Source organism: Hevea brasiliensis, chromosome 7, assembly GCF_030052815.1.
Source record: "Hevea brasiliensis isolate MT/VB/25A 57/8 chromosome 7, ASM3005281v1, whole genome shotgun sequence".
NCBI lineage: Eukaryota > Viridiplantae > Streptophyta > Magnoliopsida > Malpighiales > Euphorbiaceae > Hevea > Hevea brasiliensis.
This window is the reverse complement of record NC_079499.1, coordinates 8650599-8672798: the sequence shown is the minus strand read 5'-3', so window position 1 is coordinate 8672798 and position 22200 is coordinate 8650599. Positions and strand designations below refer to the sequence as shown.

Genomic DNA, 22200 nt, shown 5'->3' with positions numbered 1-22200 from the left:
AAAGAGTTTTAATAATTTTTAACAATGCATCATTTTAAGCACCCATTTTAATACAGGAAATTCTAGGTAAAAATAATTTTAATTATAAAATTTAAAATTTTTAATATATATTTTATTAAAAAATTTTAATTGGAAAATATTTATTTAAACTTTTTATTGTCTAATGCAATTGGAATGAAAAATTATGAGCTAGGCATTATTTCTTAAAAATTATGAATTGTCAATAACATAACAATTACAATATGTAATTATATCTATATTTCATTAATATCTTATAAATAATAATATTTAATTCATTAATTATATTATTGTAATATTTTAAAACAGCTGGTTAATTATTTCAACTTAATTATATTTAATTGTTTTAATCAAATTTTAATTTGGTTGGGTCATCATTTTGAAAAGTTTGCTAGTCAAGTTGGTTTGCAGAAGAAACAAAAATTTCTGAAAGAAAATATCCCTAAGGGGATTTATTGGCTACCTCAAGAGCTGCCCAATTACACAACTTTAGGTTGGTGGAAATAAGAGGCTGATTAAACACCGTTATTTTATAACAGCGTTTCATATAGAATGGCCACCCGATGGGACTGAATATTCTATTCAAATTGAATTAAACTATTAGAATTGAATTAATTAAATTATTATATCTTAAAAATTAAATTAAATTAAAATATATGAAAAATTGAATTCAATTGTCTAAATTCTGTTCAATCTGATTATTTTTAGAATTTGATATTTTTTTTTTATTTTGACTTAATTTTTAAGTTATTTGATCTATTTTTAACTTTTGATCTAAACCTAATAATCATTAATCAATGAAATCAAATAATTTATATATATATAAATATTTATATAACACATAAATTCCTCATTAATAATGAAGCAATTTAAAAATTAATAAGGCAAATCGATTCGATTTAGTTCGATCGATTTTTCTCTCTAAAATTGAAACGAACTAAAATAATAAAAATTCTTAAAATTTAAAACTAAACTAAATCAAATTACCTTAAAAACCAAACTAAATCACTCTGAATTAGTGTGATTCGGCTTGGTTTATTTGATTCAAATCAATTTATATATAAAAAAATATATATAATACATAAATTCCTCATTAATAATAAAGCAATTTAAAAATTAATAAGAAAAATCAATTCGATTTAGTTCGATCGATTTTTCTCTCCAAAATCGAAACGAACTAAAATAACAAAAATTCTTAAAATTTAAAACTAAATCAAATCAAATTACCTTAAAAACCAAACTAAATCACTAAATTAGTTCAATTCTACTTGATTTATTTGATTCAAATCAAATAGTGCTCACTTTATAAATCAATGATATATATATATATAACTAATTATGATTTGTTATTTTAATGGGCAAAAATTTATTTAATTAAGAATTTGAATCATGTTACAAATTAAGATTATGACAACAATTATACTAAAATATTTAAAAAAGAAAATTTTAGATTGGATTAAGTGTGAGGACTCTTTGAAGATCCGGGGCAGGGATCCAAAGGCCCCCCACAGAGCCCAGGATTATTTGCATAATCTTCCCTTGAAATGTTGGCATTTTGGAATGTTGGCACTGGTCCAGTGAGAAGATTATTAGCCACACTAAATGTTTTAATCCTAGCTAACAAACCAAGCTCTGGAGGGATTTGACCCGACAACTGGTTGTGGTCGAGTTTTAGAATATTCAAATAGGTACAATTTGCTAGAGCCTTTGGAATTCCTCCCGAAAAATTGTTGGATGAGAGATCAAGAGATGTCACGAAAGGAATGATTGCAGAGATATTATCTGGAATAGGTCCATCGAGGTTGTTGCTTGAAAGATCAACACCAGTTATGCTCGTGCAATTCTGGATTCCAACGGGGAACCGACCCTTGAGCCCCATATCTGAAAGCCGGAGATTTAAGACCTTGTTCTCATCAGGGTGCCAACATTCAACCCCAGTAAATCTACAAATGTATCCTTCAGTACTGTTGTTGAAGTCCCACGAAGACTTCAGGTAATTAAAAGGATCTTCAAGTGAGGCTTTTATACTCTTCAAGCAAGCAACATCAGTCTCAGTACAACTGCTCAAACTACAGCTAAGCAACAAACAGAGGCCATAGCTAATTAAAATCTTGGGAAAATGTCTACCCAACACCATGTTCACGAAGATAGCCATAAAACTTTGCTAAAAGAATCCCTCAAATTGCTATCTGTTACACGTTAGAGCTCCAAAATAACACACGTTAGAGCTCCAAAATAACCGTATTTAGGACAGCCCAACTTCAAAACAGTAAAACCTGAAACAAATTCGAAATCAACAAACACAAGAAGCAAAATTCAGCATCTTAACAAAGATTTAGCATACCCACACAAATACATCCATTCATATATACTCAAACAGAGTTAAAGATACGAATAAAAAGAAGCAACGTCAGCGATAATTCAAGCGATATAACTAAAAATTCACCTAGCACACCGTGACCCAGTTGACTCAAGTCGAATATAGATCAAAATCAAAGAAACAAGAAATTGCAAGAAACAAAAGACCCACCTGAGATTTCAAGAACCCATACTGAAGATATTGAAGAAAGCTAGAAACAAGCTAATATCAGAACAGTGAAGAACAATCGGCCTCTCCACAGAGAAATGAAGAGAAAGACAGCCCTTAAAAGAGAAGAAAGACTATGATATGGATTGAAAATTCAAAGATATAATTAAAGAGAGAAAGCAACGAAACTGTAAAGAAAAAAAAGAGGTAATGGTGAAATAAAAGTAAAGAGTAGGTGTCAAGATGAGATCTGTAGAAGGAAGGGTTTTTTCCTTCGTCGGGTCAAACAAGGAATGCCAGTTTTTTTCCAAACCCCAGCGACGACTAGACGCTCCAGAGAGCGCAACTTCTGCTTGACTTGCTTTTTTCCAAGTCTCCTCAAAATAAATAATACTAAATTTGAATACTTCAAACCACTCTGCCCGTCTGCCGTCCCTTTGGGTTTTTTCTAGAAAAGTTATTGAATATTTTAAATTATTTTCTTGAAAATAATTTAGGATAAAAAAATTTTTTATCCTAGGTGATGGATTTTTTGGTTTGTAACTTTTTGATTTGGACTTAGGCCTAATAACCCATTAGCCCGAAAAGGATATCCTGCCCGGGTAGCGCACCAAATTCCTCATAAGCTCTCAGTCTCCATGGGCCGCGTACGGCCAGGGCCCAACCCACCACGACTCCACTTGCGCAGACTCTGGGTTCTCCAGGCCCACTCTTAGCGCAGAGCTGTTTTTTACGCAGGGCGGAATCGAACCCGAGACCCCCGGAACGTTACGAGGCTCTGATACCACTTAGCCCGAAAAGGATATCCTGCCCGGGTAGCGCACCAAATTCCTCATAAGCTCTCAGTCTCCATGGGCCGCGTACGGCCAGGGCCCAACCTGAATTGAAATTTCCTTTTTATCTTTGATTTCTATTCAATTCCTATTTTAATTTTAGTTTCAATTCAATTTATCTTATTTTTAATTAAATTTAATAATTATTTTTTTAAAGACTCCTTAAAAAAAAATTAGTTTTAATCCATTGATTAGTTATAATCCATCCAAATTTAAAAATTTAAATTTGAGAATTCAATTTCAGCTCCATGACCCTGAATAGATTAACATGATTCAATTGGAAATTTTATGTTAAAAAGGCAATTGGAAAATTAACTAGTTCTGGAGATGAAAATTTGAATACACAATACTCCACACCTAAAACTTCAAGTCACGTGCGTTTATGCGCCTTCAAAATTTCAATTCACGTGAGATATATGGTAAATATCATATGTACACATTAAATTTTATGAGTATTTTTATAAAAATTATTTAATTTTAATTTTTTTAATAAAATTTATTAAATCAAAAATTAAAAATTTTCAGGTTAATTTATTAAACTATTGATTATTTGACAAATAAAATGATCTTTTTTTATTAATTAAAAAAAAAAAGAAAAGAAAACGCATACAACTACTCTTATCATTATCAATTCTCTCCCATTTCTCTTTTTCTTCTCATCAATAGTCATTAATTAGATAACTTTATTTATAAAATATTTGACAAGTTCACAGATTAATTTAAAAACTTTTAATTTTTTATTACAATAATTTTTATAAAATTATATTAAAATTAAATAAATTTTAAATAAATTTTATGAAATAAATTAAAATTTATTGACTTTTATAAAAATACTCATAAAATTAAATTATTGCATGTAATAATTAAAAATATATATATATGTTTAGTAGTTCAGATTCAGAAATGAATGGCATTGTCTTTGAGTAAATACTATAATTTAAATTTTAAAGATGATAATATATTTTCTTAATATTTTAAAAAATTATGAAGAGTTTTAATAAATTTTAACAATGCATCATTTTAGGGACCCATTTTAATACAGGAAATTCTAGGTAAAAATAATTTTAATTATAAAATTTAAAATTTTTAATATATATGTAACACACCTAATTTTAAATTTATTATTTTATAAGTAAATATTAATATTTTATTTTATTTAAATTTTTTGAAATTATTTAAAATTTTTCTGATTTTAGAAATTGGGTTCGATTTTTTGAAAATATAAAACTTTGATGATTTTTAAAAATTAATTTAAAGACTACATAGCAAAACTAAAAATATATTTGGACTCCACGAATTTTTCTGAGTTTTCTAGAATTTTTTCCAAAATTTTGGGCCTCGTTTTCGATCCCAAGGCAGAGTAAAAATTTAAAATTTTGTATCTTGAATCGGATCGACTGAATAGAACAGGATCGGATCTGACCGGTCAAATCGGACAGGCCTTTCTTTTTCTTCTTCTCCTTTTCGCCGCCCGCCCGACCTCTCTTCCTCTCTCTCCTGTTTTCTCTCTCCTCCCTCCTCCTCACGTCGCGCCGCCGCCACCCAGCCTTCCCCCACCGCCGACCAGCCTTCCAGGCGACCGAAAACGAAGCGCGAAGAGGCGCGACGCGCAGCGCACCATTTCAGCTTTCCGGCCGAAATTTGGCCGATCTGGCCACCGATTGGGCCGGGTCTTGTGTCAAACATCATCTACACCTCGAGAGCTTTCCATAGATATCAAGAACACTGAAATCCATTGAGCGATTTGTCCAATTTTTGTCTAGGAAATTTTAGCTCGTTTTGATTTTTGGGCTAGATTTCTCGCAAACCGTGAACTCCATGAGAAAATTGAGAGTACCAGAGCGCTCCACTCGTAGAGAGCTTCGCGGCAATATAAATTTCAAAATTTTTCGACACCATTTTTCGGTGGGTCCCACGAAACTTCGTAGTGTTTTTTCGAATATTAAATAAACTTAGAAAATTCCGTAAAAATTATATATTAACCCCCGTGTTGTGGGCTTCGTGTAGGTACCTTCAATTCACAAAAATTCGATAGTTGCCCCGGTCTGTGAATTTCCGTCCAAACAGACAGGCTACTGAAAAAGTCTTAAAATTGGATTGAGATTTTGGCTACCCCACCATTGTCAGATGTCCCAAGCACGTCCCAGGAGTCGGAATCAGCATAGGTAAATCGAACCTTACTTTTTCATAATTTTCTAGTGCTTGAATGGGATTAAAAATTCATAAAATATTCGTGGTAGCTCAAAAAATTATGATTCCTTTTGCATTAGCTTAGTAATGTTGCTAAGGACCGCGGGGCAAAGTTTTAGAATTTTTAGAATTTTTAGAGCTCATTTGAATAGTTTTTGCAAAAGGGTCAATTATAAGGACTAAACTGTAATTTTACATATTGTGATTGATGACTATTTGGATGGGCCCATGAGGGGCTGTGTGATGTGATTGAGTTGTAGATGTATGGTTTGTGAATATAGAAGTGCGTTTTAAACCCATTTGCAGGTTGGGTAAGTCCTAAGTATAGGGGAGACTCTACTGGATTTTCGGCACGACTTAGAACATTTTTAGTTTTTACTTAACTTGTATTGAGTCAAATGTACTAAATAATTATAATAAAATTGTCAAGTGAGCCGGAACAGCCTTCCTCCTCTGCCCAACTGTCACAGTAACTGCGGTTAAGTCTGTGAGTAAAATATTAATTTTAATTGTAATTTCGATATTATTATATGTTCAAGCATTTCCATGCATCACTTATAAATATGTATCTATGTAGTTAAACTCTAGGCACGTTTTATGTTGCATTCACAACCGTTAAAGTGCCATGGATGTTTTTGTGGTAATTTGGAGCAGTGTGCGTGAGTTGGAGTGCGTGTGGTATGGTGTTGGCTATGAACAGGATGGGTAGACACGGCTTGAGATCTTCGCTGGGACCCGGTCCTTCGGGGTAGACACGGCTTGAGTTCTTCGCTGGGACCCCGATTTGGTTTATTAAGCAAAAGTCTGGCTTGAGTTCTTCGCTGGCACAGGTTGGATTAAGAGGGCTGTATAGGGGATCAGCTCCCATATATGTATTGTTTGACCTTATCGGGTGTGTGAGTGCTCCAGATTACCTTTTTGCTATTATGATGTGAAAATATTAATGATATTGCATTTCACTCTACAGGGTGCATTAGCTTTAGATAGCTATAGAGATTATGGTTAAAATTGATATTTTACTCTCTGAGTCGAACGCTCACTCCTGTTCATTATTTTTCCAGGCTACAGGAGGATTATTGTTGTGGTTAACCTACTTTTCTTCTACGCAGGTCATTTATTTATGTTTGTGTAATTCTGTTAACTCCTAGAATTTTCGCATATGTTAGAAATATTTATTTAATTTGGGTCTGTAATATAATTTGCCATGTTGGACCTGTAAACTTATTATATGCATGTGTGTTGAACTGGATGAGGGAGCTGAGCTTCCATTTGACTTTATTTTATTATGAGTATGTGGAGGGTGAGCTGAGCTCCCAAATTGATTATATATTGTGTTTACAGGTCGGGTGAATTAAAAACTCTTTGTTAAAATGTCCATTTTATGGCTGGACTCTGTCCGGTTGAATTCTTGAAATTGGGCCCAAATGGGCCTTAGAGTTAGGTTGAGGAATAGTTGGGCTTACTACGGGTCTCGGGGACTTTAAGCTGGCCTAGGTCCTAGTGCCAGTCCGGCCCATAGGTAGGATCGTGACAATATATTTTATTAAAAAATTTTAATTGGACAATATTTATTTAAACTTTTTATTGTCTAATGCAATTGGAATGAAAAATTATGAGCTAGGCATTATTTCTTAAAAATTACGAATTGTCAATAACATAACAATTACAATATGTAATTATATTTATATTTCATTAATGTCTTATAAATAATAATATTTAATTTATTAATTATATTGTTGGAATAGTAGAAAATATGAAAATTTGGCGATTTAAGAGCCAATTTATCATTATTCATTATAATATACTAAACAAAGGTTCAACTTTATAACTATATTTATAACTATAATTAAATGTTTATAGTTTATAGTTATAATTAATATTATAGTTATAATTAATATTAATTTAATATAGCATTATTATGATAGTATTAATGTGGTATAAATCATTATAATGTTAATTTTTAAAAATTTCTAATTTTATTTTAGAATTAATTATAGAGTTTCTTACTTTTTTTATTACAAATATCAACAATATTTCTATTCTCTCTTCAAATAAGAATACTACCGCTGGGTTTTATGAAAAAAGGCCAAAGCCAAAGCCTCTTATCGGATTTGAACCGATGACTAACGCCTTACCATGGCGTTACTCTACCGCTGAGTTAAAAGGGCCCCATTGATTCAATTCCTGAATGAGCCGCTATGCGGATTTTAATATTTTAAAACAATTGGTTAATTATTTCAACTTAATTATATTTAAATTTTTTTAATCAAATTTTAATTTACTTGGGTCATAATTTTGAAAGTTTGCTAGTCAAGTTGGTTTGCAGAAGAAACAAAAATTTCTAAAAGAAAATATCCCTAAGGGGATTTATTGGCTACCTCTAGAGCTGCCCAATTGCACAACTTTCTGTTGGTGGAAATAAGAGGCTGATTAAACACCGTTATTTTATAACAACGTTTCATATAGAATGGCCACCCGTTGGGACTGAATATTCGATTCAAATCGAATTAAACCGTTAGAATTAAATTAATTGAATTATTATATTTTAGAAATCAAATTAAATTAAAGTATATGAAAAATCGAATTCAATTGTCTAAATTCAGTTCGATCTGATTATTTTTGGACTTTGATATTTTTTTATTTAGACTTAATTTTCAAGTTATTTGATCTATTTTTAACTTTTGATTTAAATTTAATAATTATTAATCAATAAAATCAAATAATTTATATATATATAAATATATATATATATAATACATAAATTCCTCATTAATAATAAAGCAATTTAAAAATTAATAAGGCAAATCGATTCAATTTAGTTCTATCGATTTTTCTCTCTAAAATCGAAACGAACTAAAATAATAAAAATTCTTAAAATTTAAAACTAAACCAAATCAAAGTACCTTAAAAACTAAACTAAATCACTCTAAATTAGTGTGATTCGGCTTAGTTTATTTGATTCAAATCAATTTATATATATAAATATATATATAATACATAAATTCCTCATTAATAATAAAGCAATTTAAAAATTAATAAGGCTAATCGATTCGATTTAGTTCGATCGATTTTTCTCTCCAAAATCGAAACAAATTAAAATAACAAAAATTCTTAAAATTTAAAACTAAATCAAATCAAATTACCTTAAAAGCTAAACTAATCACTAAATTAGTTCAATTCGACTTGATTTATTTGATTCAAATCAAATAGCGCTCACTTTATAAATCAATGATATATATATATATATATATATATATAACTAATTATGATTTGTTATTTTAATGGGCAAAAATTTATTTAATTAAGAATTTTAATCATACTACAAATTAAGATTATGACAACAATTATAATAAAATACTAAAAAAGAAAATTTTAGATTGGATTAAGTGTGAGGACTCTTTGAAGATCCGGGGCAGGGATCCAAAGGCCCCCCACAGAGCCCAGGATTATTTGCATAATCTTCCCTTGAAATGTTGGCATTTTGGAATGTTGGCACTGGTCCAGTAAGAAGATTATTAGCCACACTAAATGTTTTAATCCTAGCTAACAAACCAAGCTCTGGAGGGATTTGACCCGACAACCGGTTGTGGCCGAGTTTTAGAATATTCAAATAGGTACAATTTGCTAGAGCCTTTGGAATTCCTCCTGAAAAATTGTTGGATGAGAGATCAAGAGATGTCACAAAAGGAATGATTGCAGAGATATTATCTGGAATAGGTCCAACGAGGTTGTTGCTTGAAAGATCAACACCAGTTATGCTCGTGCAATTCTGGATTCCAACAGGGAACCGACCCTTGAGCCCCATATCTGAAAGCCGGAGATTTAAGACCTTGTTCTCATCAGGGTGCCAACATTCAACCCCAATAAATCTACAAATGTATCCTTCAGTGTTGTTGTTAAAGTCCCACGAAGACTTCAGGTAATTAAAAGGATCTTCAAGTGAGGCTTTTATACTCTTCAAGCAAGCAACATCAGTCTCAGTACAACTGCTCAAACTACAGCTAAGCAACAACCAGAGGCCATAGCTAATTAAAATCTTGAGAAAATGTCTACCCAACACCATGTTCATGAAGATAGCCATAAAACTTTGCTAAAAGAATCCCTCAAATTGCTATCTGTTACACGTTAGAGCTCCAAAATAACCGTCTTTATGACGGCCCAACTTCAGAACAGTAAAACCTGAAACAAATTCGAAATCAACAAACACAAGAAGCAAAATTCAGCATCTTAACAAAGATTTAGCATACCCACACGAATACATCCATTCACATATACTCAGACAGAGTTAAAGATACGAATAAAAAGAACAAAAGAAGCAACGTCAGCGATAATTCAAGCGATATAACTAAAAATTCACCTAGCACACCGTGACCCAGTTGACTCAAGTCGAATATAGATCAAAATCAAAGAAACAAGAAATTGCAAGAAACAAAAGACCCACCTGAGATTTCAAGAACCCAAACTGAAGATATCGAAGAAAGCTAGAAACAAGCTAATATCAGAACAGTGAAGAACAATCGGCCTCTCCACAGAGAAATGAAGAGAAAGACAGCCCTTAAAAGAGAAGAAAAACTATGATATGGATTGAAAATTCAAAGCCAAAATTAAAGAGAGAAAGCAACGAAACTTTAAAGAAAAAAAAGAGGTAATGGTGAAATAAAAGAAAAGAGTAGGTGTCAAGATGAGATCTGTAGAAGGAAGGGTCTTTTCCTTCGTCGGGTCAAACAAGGAATGCCAGTTTTTTTCCAAACCTCAGCGACGACTGGAAAATTTGAATACTTGCTTGACTTGCTTTTTTGCAAGTCTCCTCAAAATAAATAATACCAAATTTGAATACTTCAAACCACTCTGCCCGTCTGCCGTCCCTTTGGGTTTTTTCTAGAAAAGTTATTGAATTATTTTAAATTATTTTCTTGTAAATAATTTAGGATAAAATTTTTTTAAGAATAATTTTAAATTTTATTCAATATAAATAATTTTAAAATATAATTACATAATCTCTTTATTTTTTAATTTTTAAATTATTTAGTCACTATAATGAAAATTTGTATCCCCTTTAATATGTTAACAAAAAGAATAGAAAGAATAAAGAGCAGGTAAATTAAAAATATATGAATTAATTAATGTATTTATTTTTAAATATAAATATTAAATAATTAATTTTGTTATAAAATCATCTTTACGATGATGTCTATTTAGTTTTTCAATAAATCTATTTAACTTCTCTATTAATTTTATTTAATATTGTAACTTTTAATATGTCATTTATATGCTATAAATGAGGAGTTTCCTTAATCGTACGTTGATACACTCTCAAACTCATCTTCCATCGATATAATAAAATTCTCTATATTCTCTCTTTATATTTTTCTTATCTTTGATTGCCATTATTTTTATAACATGTTATCAGCACAAATCTCTAGCCTTAACTATATATAGGTTTTATTTTTTCTCCTCTATGATTTTCAAAAGCACTAAGACTGGGTAATTGGACAGCTAGTAGTTTACAACAATCTAACTAAAAGGAAATATTGTTATCCTAATCAAGAAACTACTTAGAGTTCTATAAGATAATTTTATTATTGATCTTTTATCATTATAATTTTTTCCTTGTTTCTAACCCATAGATTCTTTATGATTGTCAAATTTGTCAAAATTAAATTTGTGACCTTTGATATTACGAGCAAGAACTATTTGTTATGGATATTAGATTTATTTAGATAATATTTCTTTCATTATCAATTTTAAGGCTGAGTATTTTGTAGTACTTGAAATCTCGAAGAGTTTGCAAGAAAGATATCACCATCAGAAGTAGCATAATATTATTAAAAGAGATATCACCATTAGAAGTGGCATAATATTATTAAAAAATCATGAAACTCACCCATCATAAAGATGGATATACACTCTTAGCGTCATTATCCAACCTATGGGCCGGACCGGCATTAGGACTCCGACCAGCCTAAAGCCTCCGAGGCCCGTAGTAAGTCTAATTATTCCTTAACTTAATCCTAAGGCACATTTTAAGCCCAATTTCAAGAATTCAACCGGATAGAGTTCGGCCATAACATGGACCATACAACGGGGAGTTTTTGACTCGCCAGACCTGTAGCACAATATATAATTATTTGGGGAGCTCAGCTCACCCTCCACATACTCATAATATCATAAAAATCTAATGGGAGCTCAGCTCCCTCATCCAATCCAGTCATGCATGCATTTAATAGGTTTACAAACCAACGTGGCAATTATAATACAGACCCAAATCAAATAAAGTACTTCTAACACATGCGGAGTTCTAGAATTTGGCTAAATTGTACAAAATACATTAGATATTACTAATTAACCTGTGAAAAAGAGGAGCAGGTTAGTTACAACAAGTAATCCTCCTGTAGCCTGAAAAAATAAGATGAATAGGAGTGAGCATTCGACTCAGAGAGTAAAATACCAATTTTAACTACAATTTCTATAGCTATCTAGAGCTAATGCATCCTAAGGAGTGGAATGTAACACCATCAAAATTTTTATACACATCACATCATAACAGCAAAAAGGCAATTTGGAGCACTCACACACCCAATAATGTTCAAACAGTACATATATGGGAGCTGATCCCCTATACAGCTCTCTTAATCCAACCTCTGCCAGCGAGTGTCTCTCAAGCCGGACTTTCGCTTGATAAACCAAATGCAGGGGCCAGCAAGATTATCTCGAGCCGTGCTTACCTCAATTTATCCATAAAGGACCGGATCCCAGCGAGTGTCTCTCAAGCCGCGTCTACCCGTCCTATCCATATCCAATACTACACACCACATGCACGCCAACACACGCACACTGCTCTAAATTATCATAAACAACATTTATGACACTTCATCAATTAAGAATGTAATATAAAAATGTGCCTAGTATTTAACTACATAGATACATATTTATAAGTGATGCATGGGTATGCCTGAACATATAATAATATTGAAATTATAATTAAAATCAATATTTTATTCACATACTTAAACCGAGGTCACTGCAGCGGCTAGGTGGAGGAGTAAGGCTGTTCCGTCTCACCTGACAATTTTATTGCAATTATTTAATATATTTGACTTAATACAAGTTTAGAAAGGACCAAATCCGACAGAATCTCCCCTATACCTAGGACCTATCCAACCTGCAAAAGGGCTCAAAATACACTTCTATATCCACAAGTCACATATCCACAACTCAATCACATCACATGGCCCCCCCTGGGCCCATTCAAACAGTCAACAATCACAATTTGAAAAATTATAATTTAGTTCTTATAACTAACCCTTTTGCAAAAACTGCCCAATTGAGCTCTAAAAATTCTAAAACTTTGCCCTGCTGTCCTTAGCAATATTACTAAGCTAATACAAAAGGAATTATAATTTTCTAACTACCCACGAATATTTTATGGATTTTTAATCTGAACCTAAAACTAAATAATTAAGGAAACTTAGGGTTCGTGCTTACCTACACCAATTCGGATATTGAAAACGTATCCGGGACGTTTGAAAATGGTGGGGTAGCCTATAATCTTGACCCGGTTCTAAAATAATTCCGGTAGCTTATTTGCTGACCCGAAATTATAGCTACGGCTAAATTGCCATGAAATGAAAATATCTACACAAAGCCCACAATACCAGGGGTTAGACTAAAATATTTATATTTATATATAAAATAATTATTTAAAAATTAGGAGTGTTACATTCTCCCCCCCCTTACAGAAAATTCGTTCTCGAATTTTACATAAGACAGAATAAAGAATTATAAGATTATACAGTGGACAAGTACGGGTACTTGTTGTGCATGTCATACTCTAACTCTCAGGTACACTCTTCTACCGATTGGCTCCTCCACACAACCTTAACTATAGGGATCTGTTTTAACCTTAGCTACCTCATCTGAAAGTCCACTATGGCTATTGGCTGCTCCTCGAAGGTTAGGTTTTCCTTCAACTCCATTGTATCGGGTTGTAACATGTGGGAAGGATCAGGTATGTACTTCCTAAGCATGGTAATGTGGAACACTAGGTGGACGTGAGAAAAGCTTGGTGGTAATTCCAATCGATAGGCCTTTGCTTCAACTCTATCAGCAATCTCAAAAGGCCCCATGTATCGGGATACGAGCTTACACTTCTTCCCAAATCTCATAACTCCCTTCATTGGAGAGACCTTCAGGAATACATAATCGCCCACTGCAAACTCTAAATCCTTTTGCCTAGGATATGCCTAGCTCTTTTGTCTAGTGTCCTAGTTATCATCATCATTTCATAGTGAAACTCATACCTCAAACCACTCCTCAATCTTTTTCTGACATCTTTAGTACTCACTATACCTCCACTGCGCTTGACTTGATATCTCATAACTTCAATCAGCTTTGGTGCTTACCTTTCATTCATTGTGTCCTAACGTATCTCTTAGTGACTTCAGTCCCCATTCCTCTGTTTCAATAATCTCTCCTTCCCAAAGACATAACTTATGTTCCTTATCCTATAGTATCCTATGAGATGCTTTCCTGTAGCACCTATGATAGCTATCTTGTTCAATATCTTTACTTGTCCTATGGCCCCATTGGTCAACACCTATACACCTTCTCATTCCGATGATACTTCGAATTCCCAATTTACTTGTATTATTACTAAGGTCTTCAAATCAACCCCTGTCCATTTATGTAACTAGTTATATAGAGCTCTATCCAAGTGTTGAGCGTTCATATTCTATCTATTAATAGTAGAAAGTGGGTTGGGCCTCTTCTCTAACCTAACAAAAGTCTACGTATTCCTAAGCCATCCAGTCAAAACAACTTATCATATCCTAATCCTTTTTTGAAAAGAGAGTTACTTGCCTTCTGCTTGAAATTTCTTACTATCTGACGTGCTTCTTGACACATTGGTACTTAAATCGAGGCTCTATTATTCCTTTATCTTACCATTTCACTATAATTTGTTTTAAACATCCCTTAGTGTGTCCCTAATGTACTTATTCCTTCTTATCTTTATCATTGTAACCAACTCTACTGAGTTTTTCTCATATCCTTTAGATCTTATCCACTTTCTTTTCCTGTTTCTGCTATTGTTAATACCTTTCCAACCTACTGTACTTATTCTTTAACCTTTGTCCTCTCTCACCCTTATAACTTTTCCTCCAAGGATGTCCATTCCATCATCAACTTTAATCTACTTTTTATTTCTTAGTCCTATCTTGATTACTAGTTCCATGACTTCTGAAATTCTAACCTTACGATTGGCTCCTACCAGCATATCCTTCACATTATGTAACATCTCTTCTTTTCCAACTTGACCATCAGAAGTTATCATTCCCTACCACCCTTTGTAGGAAATCGATCATAATGGTTAGATAAGAGCCCTTGAAACTATAAGTTCCACTCGAACTAATATGGCTATGAGAAATGTGTGCTATGCCATAATTCCAGACAAGATACTTCACATGTCCATTCTCCTTAATATAACCACATATACTGCCCACAGCTCTCCAAACTTCAGCCTTCAATTTACCCATCAGCAACAATTTCATCCACTGTAACTCACCCACAAATAGTACTTCCTCCAGCTTATAGTTCAGAAGGGTTGCAAGCCCTGATAACTAACTCAATTTAACTTCTGTCACTACTCTAATCGTCCTTTCATACTTAACATTAGGTCGACGCTTAACGTCATTTCCTTTTAAGGAGAATGTGTACAGACTGGTGCCTACCAAATTCTTAAATACTGGGTCGCTTCCACATAATTTTCCTTACTTATTTAATATTTTTCTTGAAATTTCATCATCTCTTTTTTATAAGATATCAACTGCGACCATCCTTCTGTTGTGCCACTAATTGGCTAATATATCATCTTAAGATTTACTATCTCTACTTATACTCTATTTTTACCCTTCTTGCCTACCCTCGCTCCTTGGCATTCCTATATTTTACTGTATTCTATAAGATATCTCTCGTTAACTGATTCTTCCAGAATTTGATTCCAATCATACTTATTGCCATAGCTCTTATCCTAGTACTTCTTAGTGACTTTTGACTATCACTCATACATATCTCTTTTGGCTCTATCTCCTACTATAGTTCTATCACTTATTTATATTCATGTTTCCTTATAAAGTGACCCTATTGGTCATACTAAAAATGCTTACCTAACTCTTGATCCCAGACCCCATAACTACTATCTCACCTTCTCTATTCATAACCTAAGTCTACGTGCCATTTTCTATTATCCATTTTTGCTTGTCATGCCTATTTGAACCACTAGGTTTACTTTTATTTAACTTACTACTTATTAATTTACTCCTTTGCCTAATAGGGTAATTCAAGACACCATTGCACATTCCATAACTTTTGTTTGCTCTAATTGCATTCCTCATATTGTTAGAAGTCTAAATGGACTTATCCCATTGCTACCTACTCCATGTTGGAAACAGGAATGGACAAAGTCTAATCCATATTCTGCAACTCTGACCATGTTTTGGCTCCTGACACTGCCCAAACTATAACCTGCTCTAAGTCTTACACTTTTAGATTCTATATCTTGATAACTATCCTCACTCATGTAATCTCGTTCTGGGCTTTTTAATATTACCTTTCAGTTCATCCTATTTACCATGCTCAGGAAGGCACTTTATGTACTTTATATCTCACTTTGATCTTCCTAAACTTCTCCTATTCTTGGCTATTCCATTTTCTCTTTAATTCATCTCTTTTATGTTATCGAAAATAATTCCTTGATTACTTTATTCCCTAGTTCCATTCTTCTTTTTGACCTAACAGCTATGCTAGATAATTGTACTTTTTAGTGTCTCTGCCAGGTCATCTTCACCTTTGTACTACTCAGAATTGGCCTTTCGTTCACTCTGATTAGCACTTTCACTACCATTCAAATTTCTCTTTTGTTACCTCTGAAACCAATTATCCAAATTTTTATTTCCATATTTTCTTTCATCTACTGATATTCTATAATTTATTTTCGTTGACTTCCAGTCATTGTCCCTTTCGCTACTTAACTACAACTTCCTCTAATACTTTAAGGAGGAAATCTACAGGGATTCTATTTTCTTATATCCATTCAATTAGTTAAAACTTGTGGTACTGGGTACCATAACCCGTCATTCGATTCACTAGCTCTTCATCCATCATGATCCAATCAAGTATGGTCCTTACTATGAAAATTGTACTCTCTCTAAGGGGATACCTGAGCCACTATTTCCTATCACACTACAGTCCCATTTAGGACATCATTCCACAGATCGTTATATTAGTGGTACTCTCCTGTATCTCCTCAAAAAACATTACCATACTCTATAGTATAACTGACTGCAAGAGAGGTACTACCTCAACCCCATTACCACAACTATATAAAGCTGTCTGCTCTCTTTTTATATTGTCAACCTTCCTAGAATGTCATTTCGTAAGCTATGAATACTATTCATAACCTCCAATCTCCTTTAGGGAGTAGAGTCATACTTACGCTCCAATGTCACATGAAGGAGGTGCTATCTTCATTAAACTTTAGGCAATGCGTCCACTATAATGCCAACACTGCAAACGATCTCAGACCGGAGACCAGATGATCCCACCAAGTAAGTTTCATCATTACACTGCAATCATACTAAAAACCTCTAGTCTTGTGCCACTTATGCTCTAACTCTGCACTCAAAGTAGGATAACTGAGTCACTGACTCTAGTTATCACCCAACTATGACCTTTAGTGTTCAATCTCTAGGGTCTTAAACCGTAACTAGGAGTTTTTCTAATTCCTCTGCAGAAATAAAACTCTATCTTGACATAATTGTATCAAAACAAAGGTTATTTACAAATACCCTAATCATGGTGCACCACAGGGAAGTACGTAGCTTTACACAATAATCCCATGTCGGTACTGTAATCTGCAACTTACAGCACAAACATCGAGAATATTGTATAGTTACTACAGTACGTCCCGACATACTTGATCTCTTATCTCTCTTGAATCCACTGATAGCATGAACTTACTATGACTAGGTTATCCACCAATGACTACCAGCAGTGGTACCCTCACTCTCACTTAGGGAAGCTATATTGCTAAAAATCACCTTTATGTTCTCGTGCCTTATACTAAATAGGTATGCCATTTAAATCCATACTGATAGAAACATAGCATTTCTTGGAATATGTATCCTCATGGCAGACCTCAACATGTCTGCTAACTCTATTTTACATCTCTACGTACTTCACGAAAACCAAGACACTAACTGAAATACTCTTATATTACCCAAGGTATAATGCAGAAGTTAGAAACAAGGAGTTACAGAAGAAGACGAAATAGGATTCTATACTCCGCATGTGAACCCCTAACCAAACTCTTCTTAAGCCTTAGACATGTATTTCCCATGAATCTAGAGCGTAAGCTCTGATACCACATTTATCGCGACCCAATTTATGGGCCGAACCGGCACTAGGACCTGGGCTAGCCTAAAGCCCCCGAGGCCCGTAGTAAGCCTAATTATTCCCTAACCCAATCCCAAGGCCCATTTTAAGCCCAATTTCAAGAATTCAACCGGACAAAGTCCGGTCATAACATGGACTATACAACGGGGAGTTTTTGACTCGCTCGACCTGTAAGCACAATATATAATCATTTGGGGAGCTCAGCTCACCCTTCACATACTCATAATATCATAAAATCCAATGGGAGCTCAGCTCCCTCATCCAATCCAGTCATGCATGCATTTAATAGGTTTATAGCCCAATGTGGCAATTATAATACAGACCCAAATTAAATAAAGTACTTCTAACACATGCGGAGTTTTAGAATTTGGCTAAATTGTACAAAATACATTAGATATTACTAATTGACCTGCGAAGAAGAGGAGCAGATTAGTCACAACAAGTAATCCTCCTGTAGCCTAGAAAAATAAGATGAACAGGAGTGAGCGTTCGACTCAGAGAGTAAAATACCAATTTTAACTACAATTTCTATAGCTACCTAGAGCTAATGCATCCTAAGGAGTGTAATGCAATACTATCAAAATTTTCATACACATCACATCATAATAGTAAAAAGGCAATTTAGAGTACTCACACACCCAATAATGTTCAAACAGTACATATATGGGAGCTGATCTCCTATACAGCTCTCTTAATCCAACCTCTGCCAGCGAGTGTCTCTCAAGCCAGACTTTCGCTTAATAAACCAAATGCGGAGGCCAGCGAGATCATCTCGAGCCGTGCCTACCTCTATTTATCCATAAAGGACTGGGTCCCAATGAGTGTCTCTCAAGCCGCATCTACCCGTCCTATCCATATCCAATACCACACACTACACACACGCTAACGCACGCACATTGCTCCAAATTACCATAAACAACATCCATGGCACTTCATCAATTAAGAATGCAATATAAAAACATGCCTAGGGTTTAACTACATAAATACATATTTATAAGTGATGCATGGGCATGCCTGAATATATAATAATATTGAAATTATAATTAAAATTAATATTTTACTCACATACTTAAACTGAGGTCACTGCGGAGGCTAGGCAGAGGAGTAAGGCTGTCCCGGCTCACCTAATAATTTCATTGCAATTATTTAATATATTTGACTCAGTGCAAGTTTAGAAAAGACCAAAGACACCCTAAGTCATGCCGAAAGTCCAACAGAGTCTCTCCAATATTTAGGATCTACCCAACCTGCAAAAGGGCTCAAAATACACTTCTATATCCACAGGTCACACATCCACAACTCAATCACATCACATGGCCCCTCCTGGGCCCATCCAAACAGTCAACAATCACAATTTGAAAAATTATAATTTAGTTTCTATAACTAACCCTTTTGCAAAAACTGTCCAATTGAACTCTAAAAATTCTAAAACTTTGCTCTGCGGTCCTTAGCAATATTACTAAGTTAATACAAAAGGAATTATAATTTTCTAACTATCCACGAATATTTTATGGATTTTTAATCTAAACCTGAAACAAAATAATTAAGGAGACTTAGGGTTTGGGCTTACCTACGCCAATTCGGATATTGGAAACGTATCTGGGACGTCTGAAAATGGTGGGGTAGCCTATAATCTTGACTCAGTTCTGAAGTAATTCCGGCAGCTTATCTGCTCGACCCAAAATTATAGATCTGGGCTACGGCCAAATTGCCATGAAATAAAAATACCTACGCAAAGCCCACAACACCAAGGGTTAGACTAAAATATTTATATTTATATATAAAATAACTATTTAAAAATTAGGGGAGTTACACTTAGGATATATACTCTCATCCATCTGGTTTAGTGCTCCATTCCCTGAAGTGAATATGACAATATTTAATAAAACCAGTAAATGTGGTTGTGGCCATGGACATGGATATGAATATTCCAAAGTTTTGTTTGGATCAAAGATCAATGATGAAGATATGTGTCTAATTGACAGCGCAACTACACATACCATATTTAAACATCAAAAATATTTTTCTCATTTACTTATCTGAAAAGCAAAGGTTAACACAATATCTAGTAGTGTACATTTAATTGAAGGCTCCAGAAGAGCCACTGTATTTCTACCTGAAGGAACAAACATATTATAAACAATGCATTGTTTTCTTCAAAGTCTCAAAAAAATTTATTAAGTTTCAAAGATATCCACTGAAATGGATACCATATTGAGACCATAAATGAAATCAATGTTGAATATCTTTGAGTTACTGGTAATATTTTAGATACGAAATGTGTATTCGAAAAACTGTCTACTTTGTCTTCTAGCTTGTAGTATACCAAGATTAGTACAATTGAAGCGCATTCTATTGTAAATTAGAAGTTTATTGATCCAAACATCTTTATACTTTGGCATGATCTATTGAGTCATCCTGGATCTATAATGATGATAAGAATAACTGAAAATTCATATGGCCATCCTTTAAAGAACCAGAAGATTCTTGCAACTAATGAATTTTCTTATGATGCTTGTTATTAAGGCAAATTGATTATTAGAACATCATCAATAAAGGTTGGGATTGAATCTCCTGCATTTTTAGAATATATCCATGGGGATATATGTGGACCTATACATCCACCTAGTGGACAATTTAGATATTTTATGATCCTAATAGATGCATATTCAAGATGGTCACATGTATGTCTATTATCAATTCGCAACCTAGCATTTGCAAGATTGCTTACACAAATAATCCCATTAGGGGTAAAATTTCCAGATTTTCCAATTAAACTTATTTACCTTGATAATGCTGCAGAGTTCTCTTTCCATGCATTTGATGAATATTGTTTATCCATTGGAATAACTGTTGAACATCCCGTAGCATATGTTCATGCACAAAATGGCTTAGCAAAATCATTTATTAAACGTCTTCAGTTAATAGCACGACCACTACTTATGAGAACAAAATTACCCATTTCTGTTTGGGGTCATGCTATTCTTCATATAGTAGCACTTGTTCATCTTAGGTCAATGAATTATCATAAATTCGCCTCATTACAATTAGCTTTTGGTCATTAATCAAATATTTCTAATCTAAGAATTTTTGTATGTACTGTGTATGTGCCAGTAGCACTACCACAGTGCACTAAAATGGGCCTTCAGAGAAGGTTAGGAATATATGCTGGGTATGAATCACCCTTCATTAGTCGTTAACTTGAACCATTAACAGGAGATTTATTTACAGCTCGCTTTGCTGATTATCAATTTGATGAAACAATTTTTTCAAAATTGGGGGGAGAGAAAAAGTAAATCAAAAGAGAAATTGAGTGGAAGGTTTCATCATTACATCATCTTGATTCTCGTGCAACTATATGCGAACAAGAAGTTCAAAAGATTATTGATTTGCAAAGAATAGCAAATCAAATGCCAGATGCATTTACTAATTCAAAAAGAATAACAAAATCACATATACTAGCTGCAAATGCTCTAGTTTGGATTGATGTCCCCACAAGACCATCCATTAGTGCTATTGCTAAAGAATCTAAAGTACACCTGGAGCGTGGTAGACCATTAGGTTCTAAAGATAAAAATTCTAGAAGGAAGAGAATAACAAATAATCAAAATAGCACTATTGAAGAATCAAATAAAAAAGGATAAAGACATCGTTGATCATGAAATTTCTGTTGAAATAATTCTTGAAGAAATTCATACACCTGAACCTCAAGGAAATGAGGAAAAATCAATAGATTTTATTAGTGCAGAAAAAAATTTTAATCAAATGGCAACAGTAATTGATGATGTTTTTGCCTATACCGTTATCATGAAAGATAATGAGAATCTTGAACCTTAATTTGTTGAAGAATTTCGACAAAGATATGATTGGCTAAAATGGAAATATGAAATTCAATCAAAATTGAATTCACTTGCGAAACGTGAAGTTTTTAGGTCTGTAGTCCAAACACCGAAGGGTGTAAAACCGGTAAGATACAAATGGGCAAAAACGGAATGAGCATAATAAAATTATAAGATATAAAGCATGACTTGTGACATAAGATTTTTCACAATGACCGGGTATTGATTATGAAGAAACATATTCTCTAGTTATGGATAAAATAACATTTTGATATCTCATCAGTATGGCGGTACATGAAAGCCTTAAAATGCATATGATGGATGTTGTTACAGCATATCTATA

General features: G+C 33.4%; 1 protein-coding gene across 1 annotated transcript; it reads right to left on the bottom strand.

The window, feature by feature from the left end:
- Positions 1–8860: 8860 nt before the first annotated feature.
- Positions 8861–10353, bottom strand: LOC110633367 (probably inactive leucine-rich repeat receptor-like protein kinase At5g48380). The gene is made up of 2 exons (XM_021781937.2): positions 10010–10353; positions 8861–9747 (listed from the first exon to the last, which is right to left on the bottom strand). The coding sequence occupies exon 2, from the start codon at positions 9647–9649 to the stop codon at positions 8951–8953; it is 699 nt and encodes a 232-aa protein (XP_021637629.2). The 5' UTR covers positions 9650–9747; positions 10010–10353; the 3' UTR covers positions 8861–8950.
- Between the last annotated feature and the right edge of the window lie 11847 nt (positions 10354–22200).